General features: G+C 37.1%; 1 protein-coding gene across 12 annotated transcripts in view; it reads right to left on the bottom strand.

The window, feature by feature from the left end:
- Positions 1–24,177, bottom strand: part of PUM1 (pumilio RNA-binding family member 1) — a 127,230-nt gene that overhangs the window by 74,861 nt on the left and 28,192 nt on the right. For all 12 annotated transcript variants that reach the window (XM_008580500.1, XM_008580501.1, XM_008580502.1 and 9 more), the window contains one exon: positions 14,182–14,250. In XM_008580500.1, the coding sequence (XP_008578722.1) occupies positions 14,182–14,250 (69 nt within the window). The remainder of the gene's footprint in view (positions 1–14,181; positions 14,251–24,177) is intronic.

Raw genomic sequence — 24,177 nt, 5'->3', positions numbered from 1 at the left:
AATACAGCTGCAAATATGGGGAGGTATTTTCATATACTTTTAATTACTTCCTCAGGAGTCTGCTTTCAAGAAACACTTGTTCCATTTCTAATATTTAAATCCAAGTGATGAAAGTAAAATACTTTTGAATTTGGAAAAAAGTAATTACCTCCATTCCACTTCATTTTCTCGCCCTACTTTGTCTTGAAGCCCTTCTCCATTAAAAATGACTGGCTTTTCAAACTCTGCAAAATTAAATCAACTTAGACATATTAAGCTTACTGAGAATTAGTAGCAATCACTTATATCCAAGAGTCAACTAAAATAAGGATACCTAACTCTTCAAATCTGATCATATGAAAAGGAGCTGGAAACTACTGAATTATAAAACAAAGTGATGATGTGTTATCGAAGTGCTATTTCAAATTCAACAGTAACCCCTCTGGAGGTAACATCATCCACAGCACTGGCTAAAATCCTGGTTCACCAACAGGCATAAATACCAGGAGTTGCCAAGTTCAAATATGTCACACCAAAATTCAATCATCAAAATTTAAATGTGACTATGGTATGAAAAAATAGTTCCTATTTACCCCATCAAGAACTTGGAAAGAAAAGACTATTCTCTGACAGGATAAAAAGCAACAGATCACAGCAGAAGTTTACAAAGTTCACCTTAAAGAAAGACTAGGCAATAAGAGGATTAAAAGATTTGACAATTTCAAAGGAAGACAACGGAAAATTAGGAATTGTTCTAATGAAAGCAAAGGAAACCCAAGTAGTCAGATATAGGCATTACTATCCAGTTGGCACATTTAGGGAGAGGTTATATGATGCACGAAGAAGTCTATCTCTATAAAATCAATCAATACATGAAGACAGACAGTATCTTAATTACCATAGACACTAAAAACACCCAAGACCACTTTCCTGGTTTCAACTCTTCTTACCAAGCAACCTTCTTAGGAAAACTGGCTTCCTCCTATAACCAAGCATGCCAATCACTGAACACAATTATCCTTTCCACCTGAGAGTTGTTATTTCTCCTTAAAAATTAGTAGACTGCATTTTCATTTTTATACATTAGTGTCTTGTGGTTCTGGTTAGTGTGGATCAATCCCATAATCCAATCACCTCTAAATTAGTAATAAAAGCCCATTTCAAGACCTAAACTGACAACCAGGGCTTGGGAGGTCATATCACCCCAGCAGTACAACAGACCTTGTACTCTCCCTTGTAATGTCCCATTAAATGGGATTCCTAATTGCCCCACCAACAGTCTGTTCTCAAATCTCTGGAAGACTAACACACACACTATTTATCCCATCCTGAACCACACATTTGTAAAAGAAAAGACTTAAAAGTAAAGAAGTCAGTAAGCTTATTCATGAGGCTTCTGGAGAACAAAATAGTATGAAGCACTGGTTTACAAGCAATGTTAGCCACTTGGAAAGCTGCTAAATTTTGTCTGGAAACACCTTTTTTTTCCCCTTTTTTCATCTAACAAAAAGGACAACATACGAAGCCACACTTACACAATCAACTCATAAACCCCTACTAAGCACCCTTTAAACACTGACAGGGACAATAAAAACTGAGAACATCAAGAATCTCTAGGCTTCTTATTTAAGAAGTAACAATGAAGGGCCTGCTCGTGGCTCACTCGGGAGAGTGTGGTATTGATAACACCAAGGCCATGGGTTCAAATCCCATATAGGGTTGGCCGGTTAGCTCACTGGGTGAGCGTGGTGCTAACAACACCAAGTCAAGGGTTAAGATCCCCTTACCGGTCATCTTTAAAAAAAAAAAAAAAAAAGAAGTAACAATGATAAAACACATGAATGCTCTGAAATCATTTTTTTAAAATGCTTTTAAACCCAACTGAGTGAATTTAATCCTTTTTGCCTCAGTTTTCTCACCTAGGAAATGGACTGTTGTGAACATTAAGTGAGATACAATGTGTTAAGGTATAACAATGCTGACTCAACCACTCAAAGAGTCAGCCACTATTCTTGCTTATGAGCAAAGTAGTAGCCAATAGACTTCACAATACTAATGATCTGCCAATGAAATGCTCCTATGTACTCAGCAAGCAGATGTGGTAAGCACAGCCATCACCCTCAGCCATTTCAGTACAAATCCCATATAATTAACAGCCCCAACAAAACACTACAAGAACCATTATGACAGCTTTGCAGAAACTGCAAAGACACAAGACACTTATTAAGGACTGGACTTGTTTGACGATATCACCACTGTATTTGAATAGTGAAGTGTCAATAAGGTTTTTTGATGGTCTCAACACTAAATGGGCACTCCAACTACTACTCTGTACTCAAAAGGAATAAAATTTTAGGTAACTATTAGCACACTCAATACAGGCTACACAGAGCTATCTCTCAAAGCAGAAATTTGGCTTCTTAAGGAGTGCTACACCTTACCTTGCAGCCATGATCAGGTTTGATCGTGTTATTACCTGGCAACTCAAACTTCCAATGCAAGTTTAGTTTCACTGGAATGTAACCAAATACAGGAATCAAATAACTGATATTTAACTAGCTGGTAAGACATAGCAAAAGAAATTGTTTTAATTTCTTAAAATTGTTTAATTTCTTCATCGCACTCTCAATATGTTAAGAGAAGTTGAGGGATGGCAAGTTAGCTCAGCTGGTTATAGTATGGTGCTGATAAACACCAAGGTCCAGCGTCTGATATCTGTACTGGCCAGCCACCAAAAAAATGAGAAGTTGACATCAACTCAGAGAAAGCACCTATCAAAACTGACTGAAAAGAAGAAGTGTGATCGGTAACCACTGATAATCACGTTCTTGTCTGACCCATGAAAACTATAATTCTCAGCACTCCCTTCTCAAAATCTTAATGTCCTGGTGGGGGGATTCATCTAGCTCCTCCATACCACAGACTGTTGTGGAATCAAGTGAGATAGTACACAAAGTGTTTTCATAAACACTATGAACTATACTGATAAAAGTTATTACTACAGCTTTAAACAAAAGTTTTACCTTATTAAAATAAAAAAGCAGAAATCAATATCCTTTACAAATCTTTAAAAAAGACAAGTCCATCCATTCACTGTTCATACAATCTTTTTGGGAAGGCCTCAGAAAATATGTGTGTTCTTTCTCAAGAATTTATCTCAACAAAAAAACTTCAAAAGAAAACCCTACGTTCAAAGTGTTCATAAGAACAAAAAAGTTAGAAATAAACTAAATATCCAAAAATAAGGTAGCTGTAATACAACAATGTAAACTCACCAAAAACAGCCATAATAACTATGTAATACTTATAAAATAACATTAAATTTTAATAGTAAAATCCAAGCTTGTACATGTAAAGACTGCTTCTCCTCATGCACCCTTCCCTTTTGGATCAACATTGGCAACAAAAATAACAATGGAAATAAGTGCTTGTTGGTGAGTTGGGATTATGGAGTACTAGTTACAACGTATACTTTTGTTATAATTTATGACTGATTTTCTAATAAATAAAAATTGAGATTATGGTGGTCTGAAATTCACCACAATAAAACATTTTCTCTTAGGCCAACACAATTCATCTCAACATAATTTCAAAATGACAAAAGTTAGTGGCAATTTTAAAAAGAGGGCTCATACCATAAATTTAAAATATTTTTAAGCAAGCAGATAATAACTAAGCTTCCAATTCACTTTGAAAACTGTAGTTTATGGAATGTTAAAAATGTTCAGTGGTTTCGTCACAAGCCAGTTATTTTTTAAATTAAAAATAAGTATGTAGGTCTGGCTGGTTAGCTTAGTTGGTTAGAGAGCGGTGTTACAACACCAGGGTCAGATCTTCGTACTGGCTAGCCACCAAAAAATAAATAAAATAAAAATAATTAAGTATATAAAGCAAAGAGTTTTCATTTTCACCTTCTCTTTCAGTTAAGAAATAAGACCTTCCAAATCCTCATATATCTACTCATTAAGGAAGTGTCCTGCATCCTTTTTAGTCAGTTAATCAGTACTTACATGCAAAGATTATTTTTAAATGTTCAAATCATAAAAAAATTGTTTAAGAATATCTGCTATAATTTTTTTTTCATAGTTCTCTACTAGGCATCATCACAATCTGGCATCTAGTAATTACTGCTTAATATTTTTTACCTTATTGTGGCAAGTGGTTACTACTGAAAATATATTTCCATAGTAGTGGTCTCTTAACAAAATAATCCCTTTTGGTTGGAATCTAAATATACTCCTTTTAGGAAAGAAAAGTCTAATTTGTTGCATAATTGTAATTATGCAGTATATGAAATTAATAGAATTTTTAAAAATGTTTTCCTGGGTTATTAAGCACTTCTCATAAGCACTGTCAATAACTGTATCTAATGCCTTTAATTAACACTTCCACCACTAAGAATGAAATCACACAAATCACTTAAGCATAGCCAAGATGAGGTAATTTGATCTTCTCTCCCATATCTGAAAAACCAACACTGCTTTTCTGGCTACTGAAAAAATAAAAGTTTTAGTATCTGAAGTACTCGCTGATGTCAAAAAGCACTATTGAATATACCCCGAAATACAGAGCCTATATTAGCCACTACTGGAAATAACAAAAAGTAGTGAAAGACATTCTTTCCCCTAAAAGAACTTAAAAGATTTAAAAAAAAAAAAAAACAGGAATCACAGTGTTTGAATTATAAGGCCTTTCAACATAAGCACATTGCCTAATAGTGTGGTACAAACAAACTTCACAACCTACTGCAGATGAATAAAGGAACAGTAGCTGACCAATGAAGAAATGAACCTGGGATAGGACTGGTCAAGGAATGTGGGGGGAGGGAGAGATTTGGAGTGGGCGAGACAATGCAAAAACCTTTCCGTAAGGAACAAAGATAGATTCAAATGCAAGTGGAGCAGGTGCCCACCTGAAGACTGGCTATTGACACAGGGGAGCAGTAGAGGGTGAAAAAGCATAACTAATGCCAGTTGCCAGTGGGGCTGTATGGAGCACCGAGGAGTTGGGCTCTAATCCAACAGGCAACAACAGGGAGTAACATAATAAAAATTATTTTAAAAAGATTAATCTGACAGTCTTCCATTAAATGGGGTAAGGGAAAGCAAATAGATACTGGGAGTCTAAGCAAAGAGGCCACTGCAGTAATCCAGGTGTGAAATGTTAACAGAAGGGACCTGTGTAAGTAGGGGCAAGAAAGGAACTGCTGCTTAGATGCCTCTCTCAGCCTTCACAGCATTTTTTTCTTAAAGGAATATGAAGTCAAAAGTTAAGAGCCATAGCCCATTATGATGATCAAGAATGAAGTCACTAATATACATAAACCAGTCTATCACTGAAGTTCTTTTAATTGGGAATCTATTCTGTACGGTCAGCTGAATGCAAAGACTAGATGAAAACAGGATACAAGTATGTAAGAGTATGGTATTCCAAGTTTAAGTTTATAACTCCAAAGGCTGCCCTGTAGATTCATTGTGGGTTGCTGGGGGACAATAAGAGCAAAAAGAGCAATCAAGTAGAGATAAAAAAAAAATTGGTAAATCATAAATTTTAGAACAACCACAATTACATAGAATTGAAAACGGTCAGCTCTTCAATTGATGACTACTGTTTAAACTCCAAAATGCATAGGGGGTTCCCATGTTCTTTACACACCAAAGAACACAACCACTGTCAACCACTTCATCCTCGAAACCAAGCACAAAAAAAGACATTATTGGTGCTTTCACAAAGCAAGGCCTTCAAAAGAAAAAAGGAAAAATCAAGAGACTGTTACATACACCTCAAATTCCATGTTATTTTATAACAAATTAACCTGGGGGTAAGCTCCACTAATCCTTTCTCCACCGCACATCCACACTCCTGAATCCACTGAAGTTAAAGCTTTCTTTATATTTTCCCATTTCAAGTTATCTGAACAGAGCCCCAAAAACTTCTCTAGTATCTTTTCAAAACATGAAAGACTGACAGTAAAGTGTGTTCAGAAAATGTGAAAATGCCTGGAGTGAATCAGGCTTTTCATGTGATACAGGAACAGCATGTAAGGAATCAGAGTACTGTTACTTCTGTTATCTGTAAATTAAATATAAATAATACCATATGTTTAATATGCACGAACTATACAACTTCATCTATAGCATAACCACATTCATGTTATAATAGATCTACACTTTATTACACAAATTATTCTTCTAATAGTACTTGAGAGTCCAGTGTGGAAAAGATAAACCCCCAGATCACTTAGGAAACCTATAAGTTCACGAATAAAACTGAAAAAAATCTGATTGCTTCATGAGCAACTCCCCTCACATCCCCGAAGCAGGAAGCAAACAGCTCAACTGGGAGGAGAAGAGTACATCATCTCAAAATGTGACCAAATACTCAAACCCACCCACACATCCAGTAGGCCTCAGGGTATTTTTAATTACCTAACTTACAAGACAAGGATCTCAGCATGCCAGATAAGGACAAGTTCCCTTTCTCCTTTATTCCAAGAAATGCATGTTTCATACATATGGCTGCTAGGTATACAGGAAATATCAATACAGAAAATAAACTGCTTTCTCTACATGCTTGGCTATAATGAAAACCACAACATACATTAATTAATCAAAATACAATGAATTAGCTTTGATGTTCTGGTTCCTTATCAGCAAAGTTACAAGAAAGAATTACACATAAAAAAATTTAATACAAGCTTGGGCAAGCAATATAACAAAAGTAATTCCACTTTTCTAAACATCATTATGTCTGCTTGTCTATATATATAATAAGGATATGTTTCCATGCCCCAACAGATGGCCCAGAGAAAGTGTCATACTGATCTGGTTACAACTGTATTAAACAAAAGATCCTTTAACAAATTTCTTTATGTCAGATTCAACTTAGATGATAACACAGCATTGCTGATTGACTATACATCTTATATACTCTATGTTTGCAAAAGTAACTATGGAATAGTTCAAAAACGTACATATTTGCAGAGAAGATTGAATAAATGCTCTCAGTTTTGTCTGTTCTTATCCTCCCCTTGACACCCCCACATCAGGGAACAAAAGTCATTCGAACTGAAAATAAGACCAATATTTACTGAATTGAACTGAGATCCCTCAGGGGATAGGGACAACAACTTCTGATGTAAAAAAGGAAGTAAAGAGGAATCCATACTTAGAAAAAAATATGTACTGGTATATGACTCTTACAACACATTAAGCAGATACTGTTCACAAAGTACGTTATTAACTGAAGCCCCTGCCCTCAACAAATTTGTGTATGAGAAACAGAAAACATATATAAAATATATATAAAACTATATATAAAACAAATTAGGATCATAAGAATGATACAAATCATTTGCTACTTGAATTCCCCTCCACAGCTTCTAGTTGGGAAGAGCAAGAAAGCTTTTACAGAGGAGATGATATTTGAAGCTGGATTTTGAATAATGAGTAGAATCTGAACATACAGAAACCAACAGTAAAAAAAAACTCAGGATTTGGAGTGACAGAGATCTGGGTTCAAATAGCTGGCTCATGATTATGATAAACTCTCTTATCCTTGTTTGCCTCATCTATAAAAAGGCATCATAATATTTTAGGACCACTTCAAAAATTGTAATGTACATGAAGTGATTAGGATAGTACTGAGGAACTTGCATATGCTCAATACATTACAACTATTATTATTTCTGAGCCTAACACAACAGGATTTGAAGTCAATCCATATCTTGATACTTATAACCCTAATTGGAGTCATTCTGACCTTAGGGCTCATTTTCCTCATCTAAAATATGGGAACAATCCCTCTCAAAAACTTGTTGGGAGATTCATATAGTGATGATATACAGATAATATTGAAAAGCATTAATGTATTATTGTACTTATTTAATTGCTTTACCCTCAAATAAAGCACACTAATGTAGATGAAAAACTATAATATTTTAGCCAAAAGAGGATAACGAAAGAAGAGAAATTTAATAAAGACAGATTAAGAAGTATGTGGATCAGCTACCTCCTGCTGCAAGAGTATGTTCTGCTGTGTTCAAACATTCCAAGATAGCTCAACATCTACAGTAGTAGATCTGTCTAGTCTTCCCAATGCAGGATAGAAGGCAGGTATTGGAATGAGTAGGGCTGCACACTGGCCTCAAAGTGACAGAACAGAAACGTGAACCCGGTTCCAAATGTCAGATGTACCCACGTTTCCAGGTTTAGAAGATACCTTCTCCTATCTTGTTCCTCAAAATGCCCAATCCCAATCCCAAAACTATTATGAGCTTCCAGGAACTTCCCCAAACAATACTCACGAAAAGATCACTTCACCTATAACAAACAAGTAGTCATTAACCTAATACTTGTTCAAGTCAGCAACTTACTAAAATATTGCTCCTCCAGGCCACTTGGCCCAGCTAGCTGTTTTCTCTAAAGTAAACATTTCGTTTTAAGAGCAAGGTGTTAAAAATTCCTAAAACCTAATGTTATTAATACAAGGTTAATGAACTAGGCAACTTTTTACCATACTATCTGTACTCAAAAGCTACATTTTGTAAAAAAGGGATTCGTTACACTGAGTGGTCAGATATTTTATATTAATACACCTCAAGACATTATTAATTTTGCCTCCCCTCTGCAAGAAGGATACATGATCTTGCTGGCAGATAATACATCTCCTTTCCAAAACTCAATACATTTTGGAGTCAACTAAACTACTTTTATGGCACTCTATTTACAAGAAATTGCCAGTGTAACATAGCCCTTCCAGAACTATGGACTCTAGAAGTTCTTTTAGCTACCCCAAAGCCTCCACTCTACAAGACAATTTGTTTGCCATAATGAAAGAATATGGAAAAGATTTTAACAGATTTGGCCTACACATCAGGCTCTCACTTGCACTGGTTCCACAATTACCATCCCACAAACCCTGATGGAAAACTTCAGTGTCTTAGGCAGCTGCTGACATGCAAATTAGTCACTTAAAAGAACCTAAAAAGTTACAGAATCTCTAAATCACAAGAGGGAAATCACTCTAAAAGGGCATCTTTTAGATGCTCTTTGGTATATCCTAAAAAAGGCAGAACTATTCCTCTATTTAAAGACAAAATACGGGTTGACTAGATGGCAGGGGGACTCTTTTTCCTCTGCTCTCACAGCACAGTCATCAACACAGAAGACAGACATCTGGGACCAAATGTGTGGGGATTTTCCCCCACTAGCAAGCAATCAATCAATTCTGCAGCAGATACCAGCTGGGTGTCCTCCAATTCAATTCAATTCTCACACTATCTATCTGGAGATAGCACCAGATGCCATGGGTTGAGGGCAAAGTCCCCAAGACTACCCCCCAACGTACCACTTCTGATGCCAATCACAAGCTCCAGGTTATTTTACCTGTGCTTCTGACCAGCTGGCTATAAATCAGGGTCTCCACAACCCTCTCCTCAGGTTCGACTGATTTGCTGAGCAGCTAACAGAACTCAGGGAAACACTTACTTTTACCCATTTATTATAAAAGATATTACAAAGGATACAGATGAAGAGATGCATAGGGCAAGGTATGGAAAAAGGGGCGCAGAGCTTCCATTCCCTTTCTGTGTGTGCCACTCTCCAGAAGGTCTCCAAACCCTGTGCTCTTGGGTATTTATGGAAGCTTCATTACATAGGCATGACTGAAGCATGGACAACAATGCAGAAATATGATTGGACAAAAGGGGTGTGATCTAATACTAATAGACAGAGTGGGAAAACCCAGCAAGACCTGTCTGTCCAGATTCTTTTTGGCTTCTCTGTGCAGCATTCCTTCTTCCTGGGTATGGAGCAAGACCTCTCCTGAAATGGGGATCTTATCACCTACAATCACACAAGGTAGGTCAGAGGATTTCTTTATGGCCAGCTCCAAGTCAGAAAGGCAGGGGAAGGTTAGAATCCTGCCTTGGGGATCCAGAAACCATGGATAAAAACCATATATATATATCATAATATCACAAGGGCAAACTCCAAGAATCTTAGACCTGAAAGGGTCCTGGAAAACTATCTAATCCAAAATCTTTGTCTTATGAGTGGAAAAAAGCAAAGTCCAAAGAAGATGAACGTTTGAACCAAGACTGGAAACTGTGGTTTCAGGGTTCTGGCCCAGTGCTCTCTATACTATGAAGTTTTACCTTTCTTTGGGTTAACAGCTCCCCTAAGTCACTACCAAATTCCTCCCTCTATAAGCCATTCTGCTATCTCCACTTATGGACAGAATTCCTATACAAGGGTATGTAAAAAACTTCATTGAAAGATTCATATTCATATTATCCTTTTTTTTTGGTGGGGGATGGGGGGAAGCTGGGATCCAAACGCTCAACCTTAGTGTTATCAACACCGTGCTCTAACCAACTGAGCTAACCGACCAGCCCAGATTCATATTATCTTTTAATTTTACTTTTCCATGAACTTTCTGAAGTACCCTCACATAATGTCTGAGAATCCACAGCTATAATCTAAATAAATCTCACCTTATTCTACTTCCAGTAGAACAGGGTAGGATTCAATATCACTCCATATACAGGAGCACTTCCCAGATTTCTTTCATCATGTTTACAAACTTGTCTATAACCAAGGGTAGGTTTTTCTATGCTTCAGTTTTCTAAGACAAAGATGAAAGGCCACATATTTAAATACTTTCCTTTTATTTCAGAAATAAGATAGTATTCACTACTACCTTAACTTCCCTGGAAGTTGTCAAGTTTACTACATGTGAAACATTAAGAAATCTTAAGAAGAAAAAACTTCCCTCATTTTTAAAAGTTAGAAAACCAATTATGCAGAGTAAGGTGACTTTCTGTCAAAGACTCTCAAAGTACTTTCTAATTAGCACTCCTCTACAAATCCATCCTCTTTAAGACATGGACAGTAACAATGCTTCCCTCCTGTAGAAGGGGCAAATAAGTCATGCAAGATCAAAAACAAACCAACGTAGAAACAGAGACCAGAAACCCAAAGTCAGTGAGTTTTCTTCTGCACTCCAAAATAGCCTCTTGAATACTCAACTAACAGGCTAATCTTTTCATATATAAATAAAAGCTGCTCAAATATGTGCCTTTAAACTTTTCAGAACTAGCTAAATAAAAGGGACTAGCAAAGACAAGTGGATGAAATATTTTAAAATAATGTGTGGCCCTAATCCTAAAATATTTTCTTATCTTCTTTTTTTACGTTGACTTCCTAGAATAGGAGGCACATAAAGAAGTTGTACTATGAATCCTTCAGCTAAGAACAGCTGCACTTCAGACAACCAGCAAGGTTTGAGAGTGATATGTTAAGTAGCCACTTCTTAGCAAGATTTCTACTAAGAAAAGCTCTAAATCTTTCAAAGTGACACCAAGAGTCTAGTAGTGACTTTGGAGAAACAAGTGCAACAAGAGCCAAGCAGTACTAACTTTACTAGAAATCAGTCGCTTTGAACAGAACCAGTTCCCTTTGAATTCTAAAGATTCATACATTCTTGTACATAGGTATTGTTTACCCTAATGAGGACTCACGCACGTACACGCACACACACACAAACACAAATACACATAAAATAACTGCAACAAAAATACACTGTGCCTGGCTCAAAAGTCCATAATTTACTTTAACTTTTATTATTTATATGGGCAAATACTATACTTATACACACTCCCTCTCAGAGAGTTTTATTGCTAAAAAGGAAATTTAGTAAAGTTAAAATAATTAGAAGCTGTGCTTTTTTATTTTATTACAAAAGCTTATTTTCTTCATTTTTCTTTTGTGCCAGTCTCCCTCTAATGCTGCAAAAAACATTTTCCCAACTTGCACATATTCAAATCCTAACTAGAAGATGCTTGTCAATGAGTACACCTTCTCCATGAATCTCTAACTACTGCTGCCAATAACCCTTCCTTCTTTAAACTCCAACTATACACAGAAAACTGTTTACTTTTTATCTTCATGTATATTCATTGTTTCCTCAACTAGCTAAAGGAACTCCTTTGGCACAGAAACCTCACTCCAGTTAGCTTGTCCCCTTCATGCCTAGACACCGGGTTATACTTTCAAAAAATAACTTCAGTAAATTATGGGGATTATAAAGCATTTTTTAAAAATCCTCCCCCACACCAAGGTCAAGGGATTGAATTCCCATAACAGCTAGGCGCTTAAAAAAAAAAATTCCTCCCCCAAAATATCAATTTTTATAAGGCTTTCTAAAATGAGATGTTTTGCCTCTCAATTATTTTACAAGTACTGGCTTCATTTACTCTAACGCACATGCTTTGGAGTGAGAGAGGGGCAAGTCAAAACTCCAGCTCCATGTATTACCCTGGGCAAATTAATTCATCTCTCTCAGCCTTTTTTCTTATCTGGGTGACAGAACTGTCCTCATAGGGTTACTGATGAGATAATGCTCACAAACCCCTTAGCATCTACCTAAGAAGTGGTCAACAAATGGTAGTTGTTATTGTTACTTTGTGAATAACAGGGAAAGAAAGGAGAGTGACACAGCATTACTGCTGCAATATGCTTTGTTAAGTTATTTATATATGCCTATATCCATGTCTGAGGAATTATATATGTATATAAAAAATGGCATTTCTTGAAGGAAAAAAATGATATAAAAGAATTTAACGTTCTCAACTTGTGATTTAAATAAATTCTGTCCTCTATTCAACTAAAATTAAGCCTTTAGCGATTATAAACTGTTGCTTACAAAAGGACATTATTGTTACTTTGTATCATTAATTTTTTTTAAAAAACCACCACCACCACCCAGATTTGGGTTTCTGGTAGAGTTGACCAGGTTAGAATCACAGGAGTGGGGAAGAAGATAAATGTAGTTTGTTCTTCTATTCTAAATATCTAACACATCTGTTAACTTTCTTTTCAAACTTTGTTCCAGAAATTAAGTAACAAATTCTTTTATCTAATAACCATATAGGATTTACTGATGTGCACTGTTTCAATGACATTAGGCAGGCACAGGAAATACAAGGACACCTACCAATCATCTCTTAAAGCTTTAGGAAAAACACAAAATAGGGTTATAACCCATGAACCCAAGATAATACAACACTGAACTCTGACCACAAGATGATTCAGAAAAGTTAGTAACAAAATCTTACAACAAAGGAAGCAAGAATCTCAGGACCAAACACCAAAAGATTTTAACTATTCAATGCCTAATCACAAAGGCAATCAATGAATAATTTGTCATAAACTAAGGAGAGGAATTACCCTAATTTTGAATCCTAAGAACCTGGCACAGTGCCTGGATCGAATAATATTTGCTAAATCAAAGAACAAATGTATCTAATCAATGTTATATATAAGAAACCTAGAACATAGCAATTCTCCCTCCTATAAACATTAAACCAGATGTGGGAGATTTTAAATATTAGATATACAAAAAACAAAACAGAAGAGACCTAAGTTTACTCTCCAGAATGAGAGCCACAAGCAAATGCCCCATCTGTGAACCTGAGATCTTAAGCAATTAATTCAAACTGTGTGTTCTTTGCCATCACTACATGCTTATGGTCAACAACTAAGAGCACTTGTAGTTGGCTGTACTTTCTTCTAGAATTATGGCAACAATCTATCAATATAATAGATAATAAATTTTGGTTTTGCAAATTTTAAACATTACAAACAAAGGAAAGTTCTTATTACTGAATTCTCTCTAGGGGATGACTGGCTCGTGCCTCTACCTTCTGGAATTATTTCACCAGAAACCTAACAACTTACCCTTCACAAAGGAGCTCTAAACACCTTCTTCAAAAAAGGCATTACTCTAAAAACAGGTTACTGACATATCTGATTAGCAGCCAATCTAAGACTCCCTCTCCCAATGCAAAAGAACCTAGCCATTGAAAAATGAGGCAACAGTAAGGGCATTTGATGCATATAAAATTTAAATATTTTAAAATTTTTAATGCCTCAATTTACAGCTGACATTAATATAATATTCAATAATTTGTGCTCATATATTTGCTGCTTTGATTTGTTTTTAAGACATTAGGCTAAGGTTAACATGCTTCCTACAATAACATAGCAAAATTCTCCAGCACCCCAGTCCTATCATGAGGATGGCAACAAGGAAAAGCAAGCACATACCTCTGCAGACTAGTTCGGACACATTTGATGAAAGACAACTTCAATCTTCCCTTAAAAATAGACCCACTTTTCTGATACTCCAGAGTTCACTTACCTCTCCCATCGCTCTTCCTTCCAGAGCAAGCGCTTGAAAATCATGATTCAGTTCATCCATAGAACGTACCTATTGTTCAGAATAGAGGAGGGAAAAGCTTCAAGTCAGCATCTTGAATTTTACATACACATTACACACAACTGAAAAGTTTTTCTATGTTTATTTTCAGATATTGACAAAGACAATAGCTATCATCAAGTGACTGACATTTCCTTCACTTACCTTCAGCCATCAGAGTTCAGCAACAACCCCAACTTTGTCCCCTCCCATTGCCTTTTATTTTCAAAACATGAAAAACACACAACCCAGAAAAAGCAAAAGCAAATTCCATCACAAGAGAATTATGTTACCTACTTTTCATACATTTTAATTTAATAAGACCAACATGCTGAAGAGCAATGGTGTTTAGAGATGAATATGTGACCTAAACCTGGCAAACGAGTCAAAAGATCACTTCTCTTCCCCAACAGTGAATAGTTAAGTATAATTTAGGGAACTCACTTAATCCAACCCCCCCCCTTTTTTTTTTTGGTAAACTTCTGGGGAGAATGCTGCAAACAATATAATGGAGTGTCCCAACATTTCTCCATATTAGAAGATCCCTGGGGGCTCCCAGAACCTCAAAAACCAAAGGGGGAAAAAATAACACTTATCACAGGAATCCCTCCAAATTTTACCTATCACTAAATGTACTCCTTCTCACAGCATAACAATCTCTTTAGGCTTCCATTTACTCATCTCCAAAGTCATTATTACTAGGTACTATCAACATCAAGAATGAAACATGAAATAGATTGTTCGATACATTTCTCAGTTAAGAGCAAAAAGCTATCTCTGCTGCCTAAGACTGGAATCCCTGCTCATCCCTGGGCAAGAGATTCAAGAGTACAGTCCCTTGTTTATTACAGAGTAAGTTTCTTCTGCCTACCTGAAAAAGACTGCTGACTGCCTGAAACAGGAATCTCTCAAATCCCCTTCTCTGATCACCACTATTTCCCAATGTTGGTGTACAATTTTTAACAGCAGGTAAATCAAAAAAGGTCAAGCTAGGGTCAAGCAAGGAGGAGGAAGAGTATGGAGAGCATGAACCATAATACAGTTAAGAGAACCAACTTGAGAATTTTATTAACATGCTGCTCATATCACCTAAGAATCTTAATTTGTCTGAACTAATGCTACACAAAAATAGTTTAATTATTGTTTCAAATCACAAATTTTTAAAACTCAGAGCTGATACTATGCTGCAAATGACACAATGTGTCACTAAGATACAAAAGCTTTGTAATGCAAGCTAAAAATGTAAATTTATAAAATTCAAAATGAAGCTAAAATTCAGTTATATAAGTACAAACAGAGACAAGGCTTGTTATCATGGCATAACAGCTTAAAAAGGCCATGAAATAGGAGCTATGATCACCTTACAAGGCGTTTCCATTATTTAGGTAAGCATGCTGAATAGGTTCCTAAACTGTACATAGTAAAAATAAAGGGAAGGAGGAAGGATGAGGGCAGGATGTCATCTGGAAACTCTACAAATGTTATAGGAAATAAATGATTTTGAACTTTGGGCCTACATTAACATTTACAAAGCATGTAAATCAAATGCACAAAGCTCTATATGTACCTATTCTCTTTTTGTAGAATCTAATCATACATTTAACTAGAACTAGACATTTCTTGGAAATCCAATACTCTACAAATACAGTTTTAACCAGGAATATTTGAAATTCTATTTATATTTCCCAAGGAAACTAACTAGAAGGAGTAAGAGAAGGCAGAGAACATATATTATGCATATTTACATAATCATCACAACAATCTCACAGTGATTATTCCCATTTAAGAGATTAGAAAACTTATAAGCCTCAGAGAAATGCCTTCCCCCAACACTGTTAAGTAGGTTAGAGCACAGGAGGAAACTAAGGCTCAGAGTGCTCAAATGGCATTGTTTGTTAGGATATTAATCCAGGCCTTCCAATTTCAAGTCCAATGCCTTTTCCATGTCACTAAGGTGCCTCATGGCAGCCAGAGGAAGTTTCCACCCCCAGTATTCTATTAGGAATATAGATAAAACTGTCTTCTGTTTTTGCTGTGTTTTTTGGTGTGAGTGTGCTCTCTTGGACTTCTTGCCTTTGCTGTCTCCTCCTCTACCTTCAAAACTTGCCCATCTGTCCTTGCAGCATTTTCCATTCCCTTCTTTACTATCTTCCAGGCATCACTTTCTCCTCTCTCACCAGTTATTTGTGCTTGCTCACTATCTCTTTCTCTCATCTCCTCTTTTCCTTCTTTCAGCTCTCTTTTCACCCCTCCCAGCCCTCCCTCTTTTAGGGAATCTCCCTCTGCCTCACCTATACAATGAACGAACTCGTCCTCCAATCTCTGTGTACCACCCTCCTACCTCCTGCAGAAAGTTGAGAAAGGAGCCTCACTTTCTCAAGTTTTCTCTGCTGCTAGTCCAGAAACTCCTTTTTATCTTTTTTTTTTTCGTGTCTGGCAATGGATCGCAACCCTCAGTGTCGTGCCCGTACCGGACCGGACCAGCAACGGGATCACAACCCTCGATGTTGCGCCCGCACCTCACTCAGCCAGTGAGCAGGAACCGGTCTGTATGTGGGATCTGAACCCTCGGCGGGAGCGCCGACACGCTCCCAAGCAGCGCACTGTAGCAGTGCGCCACCAGGCTGGCCCCAGAAACTCCTTTTTAAATCATTCACCCACAGTTGACTAGATCACATAAACCAAGTCATTCTCACAAAAGTGTTTTGGGTTTTTTGGGGGGTTTTTTTTTGGGGGGGGGTTGGCAGCTAGCCATTAAGGGAATCCAAATCCTTGACTTTGGTGTTACCAGCACCACACTCTCCCAAGTGAGCTAACCAGCCAGCCCAACAAGTGTTTTTAACTATTCAAAACTTTTTTGTTTATAATGGGAGCTATATCTGGTATGGTCAATGACACCTTGAAAAACAAAACTAATGATCAGGAAAAGATGCTCAGGAATCAAAAGAAATCAGAGAATGAAGACACAAGTGACTGTAGTAAGAAACATTTCAAAGAAGCCTTTCCCATCATGAAGGAGAAAAGCTGGCTGTCAAAATTATAATCAGATTAAATGTTTCCATCAAGACAAGTTCTTATGCTCTACACCTCCCCTTTCTCTAGAAATCAATTTCAGTGGCGGGTTCACGTCAATTTCTACTACTACTTACTAATTCCTTCTTCCCTTTTTTTCTTTCATATGGAATGCTTCAGAAATGTGTGTCATCCTTCAGCAGGAAACATGTTTTTTTTTGTTTGTTTTTTTTTTTTTTTTTTAAAGATGACCGGTAAGGGGATCTCAACCCTTGACTTGGTGTTGTCAGCACCACGCTCAGCCATTGAGCCAACTGGCCATCCCTATATAGAATCCGAACCCGTGGCCTTGGTGTTATCAGCACCACACTCTCCCCCAGCAGGAACCATGTTAATCTTCTCTGTATCATTCCAATTTTAGTATATGTGCTGCCGAAGCAAGCACCCTTTTTCACTTTTGCTAAATGTCTTTAAGACTCCCTTCCTTCAACTAACTGACCTTATCTGTAAGGTCTCCTGTAATTTCAGAAAACTATTTCCTACTTTTCTGTTCAGGCCACTTGCCAAAAACATGTAACTTTCTCATCCCCACCCAAAACTTTCTCTGTTGCTGCCTCTCCCCATAAAGGCACCTCCCACTCCCCTTACCAAAGAGGCAAAGCAAGTTGATGATATTAATGCCAAACCTAACTCTAAATTCCTCTCTTCATGCTACCCGGGGACATCATCCATATTCATGTCCTATGCTTTAGGATTTCCTTTCCACTTCCAGGTCCCAGAACTTACTTTTTTGAGTCACAATGCCTGCCTGCCTTCTTCTAACAGGGATCCTGTTCTAATAAAAAACATAACTTCGCACATTAAGATGGTGTTTTACCATATAGGATATTACAAAACCAAAACAGAAAAGCTCAGAACTATTTATCACACTTTGGAAAATAAAAAATTAAAAGTATCACTTTACAAATTTTTATCTTAAGAATCATATTTAAAGTGCCTGTCCTATCCATCATCCCTTGAGAAGTCCTACTTATCATACCCAACAACCCTTGCACTAATCAGAATGGTAAGTCATATACTTCACTGTTTCCTCATCTATAAAACTGAGCTAATGGGCCGGCCCGGTGGCGCACTCGGTAGAGTGCGGCGCTTGGAAGTGTGGCAGCGCTCCCGCCGAGGGTTCGGATCCCATACAGAGACCGGTCCACTCACTGGTTGAGTGCGGTGCAGGTGCGACACCGAGGGTTGCGATCCCGTTGCCGGTTGCGAAAAAAGACAAAAAGGTAAAAAAAAATAAAAACTGAGCTAACATCAGCTATCTTACAAGTTTATTGTAATAATTGAGACAAAATGTCCAATGCTTAGTAGGCACTTTACTCAACCTTATCCAACTTACCCATTATTCTCTGGAAGTTATTAAAATATCTCAATATATTCAGCCTTTCTTTCCCTGCCTTCAGTTAGAGGGCAATTTCTAGTCATTCTTTGTTGGGATGGAGTGGCCAGGAGGCTCTCTCTAGTTCAGCATTTATTTCCAAATCAATATATTAGAAGTACCTAGATCACTTGAACATCTCATTTACTTTCTAAAAACATAGCATTTCAACGTACACCCATTTTTCAATCTTCTCAATTCATCAATTTAAAGAAACTTCCCTTCTCCATTCACATCCATTCAGAAATCATCCCCATTCTCACCCCCCCCCCAAAAAAAAATCACTGGCTCAAGCCCATGATCTTACAGTTATCATTTTTAAAAAAAGAAAAATCAGTAAGGTGATTGTCCAAGTCCTTCATTCCTTGACTTCCATACCACTATGACACTATGGTCCCCGAATTCTCCTTTCTATTTAGAATTTGTCTTATTTTTTTACCAGCCTACATTGTAGTCAATGAAAATAAATTGAAACAAACTTAGGTACAAAAGAATTCCAAATTGTAAGTTATTGATCCAAATAGAAATATAGGTTATTTCATGAATTACAATTGATCAGTTTTTCAAACAGGTATTATTAAACAATGAGCCTCAAAGAGCAGAAAAAAAACAGACACTATCATGGACCATGCAGTCCAGAATAAAATCACTAAAAAAGAAGCAGGTTTTGATAGCATTCTGGTTCAGTTTTTGGTCTTGCTTTGCTGGCATTCCTGTCCTTGGATTACTGTCCCTTAACAGTTCGGTGTGTCTGTACAATGAATGATGCTTTCTTGGGCCATTTGACCAGTTCCCTGTTGCTTGTACAGAGGAACCAAACTTAGGCACAACAAGCCATAACTGAGTTGGTATTCACTAAATCACACTGGAAGTTTCTATAAAACAAATCAGGGCTACCCGGTTAGCTCAGCTGATTAGAATGCAGTGTTATAACACCAAGGTCAATGGTTCGGATCCTCTTACTGGCCAGCTGCCAAAAAAGCAAAAAATTAACTTAAATTTAACTTAAATTAACTTAAAAATTAAATTAAAACGAATTAACTCAGAGTTATATACTGCAGTTGGAAAACTAAAATTCAACAAACCAACACTTTTGAACATTTTTCTGTAACAGACATGTTTCAAGACACCTGCCTAGAAATTCCCTTTAAACAGCCAAACCCCTAGAACCTGGTGAGAAACGATAAACTGACCTAATCGGATTGGGCCAGATAGCCAGAGAAAGATAAACTGATATTTCCCACAGACTTGGCAATTGCACCTGTGACTTTGCATCAAGTATAACATGGTGAATGAGCAGAAAGCAGCAGACAACACAGAGAAGAGGAAGAAAGTGCTTGAAAGAAGCAGAGACAAGAGACTGTGGTGCTGCTAAGAAACAGAAAGCCTCCTAGTGTCCAGAAGGCCCATGTATATATTTCTTACTCCAGGATTCGGAGAGTTCGTGGTGTTCTTTCACTAAATGCCCTGAATTTTTGCTAACTAAAGTAGACTTTTATACCTTGAAACTAAAACTGACTTTGGAAAGAATATTTATTTCCTTACAAGGGTAGACTTTTCATCTCCACACCTTTTGTTCTCCTGGAGGATTTTTTACACATGCAAGCCTAGATCATGATAGCTCCATTTCACTAACACAGATCCAGAACAATATAAGCAGAAGAGCTGGTGCCAAGAACCATTGTGGAAAGGAGATACTAGTGAGAAAAAGCCAGGCAAAGACAGGAGAAACTTGAAAAGAAGAAATAGAATAAGAGAATTAACCAAATCTGAATTTAATCATTAAAGGGAAAATACTTAGTAAGTCTGTTCTTCTGCTCCACTATATACCTGTATTACTAAGAACGACAGGGATGCCTGGTTAGCTCACTTGGTTAGAGCATGGTGTTGGTAACACCAAGGTCAACAGTTTGGATCCCCATAGGGCTGGCCTGTGGCTCACTCGGGAGAGTGCAGTGCTGATAACACCAAGGCCATGGGTTCGGATCCCATATAGGGATGGCCAGTTCGCTCACTGGCTGAGTGTGGTGCTGACAACACCAAGCCAAGGGTTAAGATCCCCTTACCAGTCATCTTTATTAAAAAAAAAAAAAGTTTGGATCCCCATACTGGGCAGCCACCAAAAACAACACCACCACCAACAACAACAATGACAACAACTCTTATTACTGAGACTTACTTTGTGCTGGGCCCTGTCCTATAAACACTTCTCTTTTTTTTTGGTAGCTGGCTGGTACAGGGATCCAAACCCTCGGCCCTGGCATTATAACACTCCACTCTAACCCACTGAGCTAAACGGCCAGCCTCAAAACTTACATGCTTTCTGATCTCTTTTAATAGTTATAACAACCCAAAAACACAGGTACCATTACGCCCATTAAGTAAGAAAAGCAAGAAGTTATTACATTCCTTAAATAAAATATAGATAAATCAACATTCTATCCTAATTAAGGGAGGAAAAAAACCAAAAAACTAATCTTTTGGCATAAATGGTTGCAAACCCTATTACATGATCCTATTTATAAATATTTCCATTATTTGTTTACTGTCAATAACAACAATACTTACACAACAGGCACTTTACGGCAAAAGAGACATTATTCCATTTTATATTACTATATTATTCCATTTCTTCATATATGAGGAAACCGAAGTTCAAAGAAGTTACTTGTCCAAAGCTGATAAAGATCAAAATGGAATTCAATTCCTTTTACTATAACTTTTACTACTTCTCCCTATTCTCATCAAAATCAAGAGCAAAAACTCCAGCACACCTGGGGTTAAAAAGTCACTGTTCCAGGGCTGGCCCAGTGGCGCACTTGGTAGAGTGCGGCGCACTCGGTAGAGTGCGGCGCCTGGGAGTGCGGCGGCGCTCCCGCTGAGGGTTTGGATCCCACATACAGACCGGTTCCCGCTCACTGGTTGAGCGCGGTGCGGGCGCGAGACTGAGGGTTGTGATCCCGTTACCGGTCACGAAAAAAGACAAAAAAAAAAAAAAAAAGTCACTGTTCCAGCAAATGTGTACAACACTATTTTTATTCTTTTTTTTTTTTTCTAAAAAGATGACCGGTAAGGGGATCTTAACCCTTGACTTGGTGCTGTCAGCACCACGCTCAGCCAGTGAGCAAACCGGCCATCCCTATATAGGATCCAAACCCGGGGCCTTGGTGTTATCAGCACCGCACTCTCCCGAGTGAGCCACGGGCCGGCCCTTATTCTTAATTCCTTGATGCACAGGGGAAAAAAACGAAGTCACCACAGAAGCCAGAATTAGGTTTAACTTCCATTTTTTCTTATTAATTGTCATTTACAATTGCTAACACCTTAAGCAATTAAAGTAAATAGTAGGCTGGCTGGTTAGCTCAGTTGGTTAGAGTGCAGTGTTATAACACCAGGGCCAAGGGTTTGGATCCCTGTACCAGCCAGCTACCAAAAATAAAAATAAAAAATAAAGTAAATATTACGGAAGTTACAGATTATCTAAATATATTGATAGCATTCTGCTAAAATGGTTAACAGACCCAAGTGATAAACTGTAATTAAGTTATCACAACAGTGCTACCAGACTAACAGAAAATATACACTTCATGTAAATGTCAGCACTTCCTAGACATAAAACAGTTCCAAAAGTAAAAAGAATAAACATATTTCAAAATCAGTTAATGTAGCCTATGATACTAATGCCCTTTAAGTACAAAGACCTCGCAAGTGTTGGTTCTGCAAGTCTTTTTCTTTTTAGCCAAACATGATCAAGCTGAAATCAATAATGGTGGCAAGGCCATTTTAACTAGAAATTATTTAATTGATATGAAAGAATCTATTAAGTGTAAAATTTCAGATAATGATAAGTCTTCTTTGCTTGTCTAAAAACTACTACCTATAGCCATCTATCTGAATGGATTGCTTATTATTATTATCTTATTCCTGACTTTCAAAAGAGTAAATTCCAAAAACATGACACTCCTATATAACTCTAAAGAAGACTATATTTACATCAAAAAATGGTTATTTGCAAACAGAGAACACATCAGTCTTCCTTTGCAATAAAAAGTTTCATTCTGAAATACCAATCTTAAAAGATAACATTTGGAAAAAGCAAAAGATAAATCAAGAATGTTCATCCAAAAGTTCTTAAATCAGGTTGTGACAAAACAAAAAAAGTAATCAGGCTCTTTACAAAAAATGAAATTAAATTTCACATATTTGCTATCATTGGAACCTGGAACAATCTTACAGGCAAAGTAGAAGAATCTATGTAAGAAATGTAAGTTACAAATAATTATCTATCCACAGGGCTGGCTGGTTATGGTTAGCTCAGTTGGTTACAGCAGTGCTGGTAACACCAAGGTCCAAGATTCAATCCAGCTGCCAAAATAAACAAACAATTGTCCACAAAAAAAAGGGCACATATTTGCCTTTTCCAACAAATTTTGGTTTTGCTAATACTAAATTTCTTGAGATTCCCTTTGTCATCTCTTATGCTCATTAATGGACATGTAATAGTAGGCAAAAAATGATTATAAAAATTTCTTCCAGGGCCGGCCCGGTGGCGCAATGGATAGTGCGCCGCTTGGGAAGCACGGTGGCACTCCCGCCCGAGGGTTCGGATCCCACATACAGACCGGTTCCTGCTCACTGGCTGAGCGAGGCGCGGGAGCAACACCGAGGGTTGCGATCCGTTGCCGGACACGGAAAAAGACAAAAAAAAAAAAAAAAAAAATTTCTTCCATAAGAATAGTTCATGAAAGAAAAAAAAAATTGTGGGCCTCACAGCCATTGACATAAATTTTCCACCAGTTTTAAGACCAGTGAGTATTTTTTAAGAGGTATATAACTTAGTCCACCACTGAAAACTATCAATAATGAAAAATAAGTACAGAGGAGAAACTATCAGCTACTAAGCATACCTACAGTGTTAGTCACTGTGGATTGAGGCAGTGGAGATTATTTAAACAAGGGAGTAAGGAATAAGTTTTAGTGTTCTATAGCACTGTTGGTTTACTTCAGTTAACAACAACTTATTGTACACTTCCAAATAGCTAGAAGATTTTGAACATTCCAACACAAAGAAATGACAAACATTTGAAGTGATATGCTAATTACTCTGATTTGATCATTACACATTGTATACATGTACCTAAATATCATTGTACCCCATGAATATGTACAATTTTTATGTCAATTAAAAATAAATAAAACAAACGAGGAAAAAACTAATCTGACACTTCTTCTCTAGTTAATTTGCTCTCCCTTTTTGATGGAGTAGAAGTTAGAGAAATGTAGACTAAGGTTCAAAGACCACAGTACAGACTTCTTTCTGCTCTCTCCTTAACTCCTGAAATAACATCCACTAAAGTAACAAAACTGCATCTTATTAAAGATACCATGGCCATTAGTCTTACATACCTAAAAATAATCCCTTCAGCATTGGACACAGTATTAAAAACATGATAGGCAATATATACGAATATTTGTAATGTAAATTACCTTTA

Source organism: Galeopterus variegatus, unplaced genomic scaffold (assembly GCF_000696425.1).
Source record: "Galeopterus variegatus unplaced genomic scaffold, G_variegatus-3.0.2 Scaffold2114, whole genome shotgun sequence".
In the NCBI taxonomy this organism is placed as follows: domain Eukaryota; kingdom Metazoa; phylum Chordata; class Mammalia; order Dermoptera; family Cynocephalidae; genus Galeopterus; species Galeopterus variegatus.
This window is presented reverse-complemented; position numbering and strand designations above follow the sequence as displayed.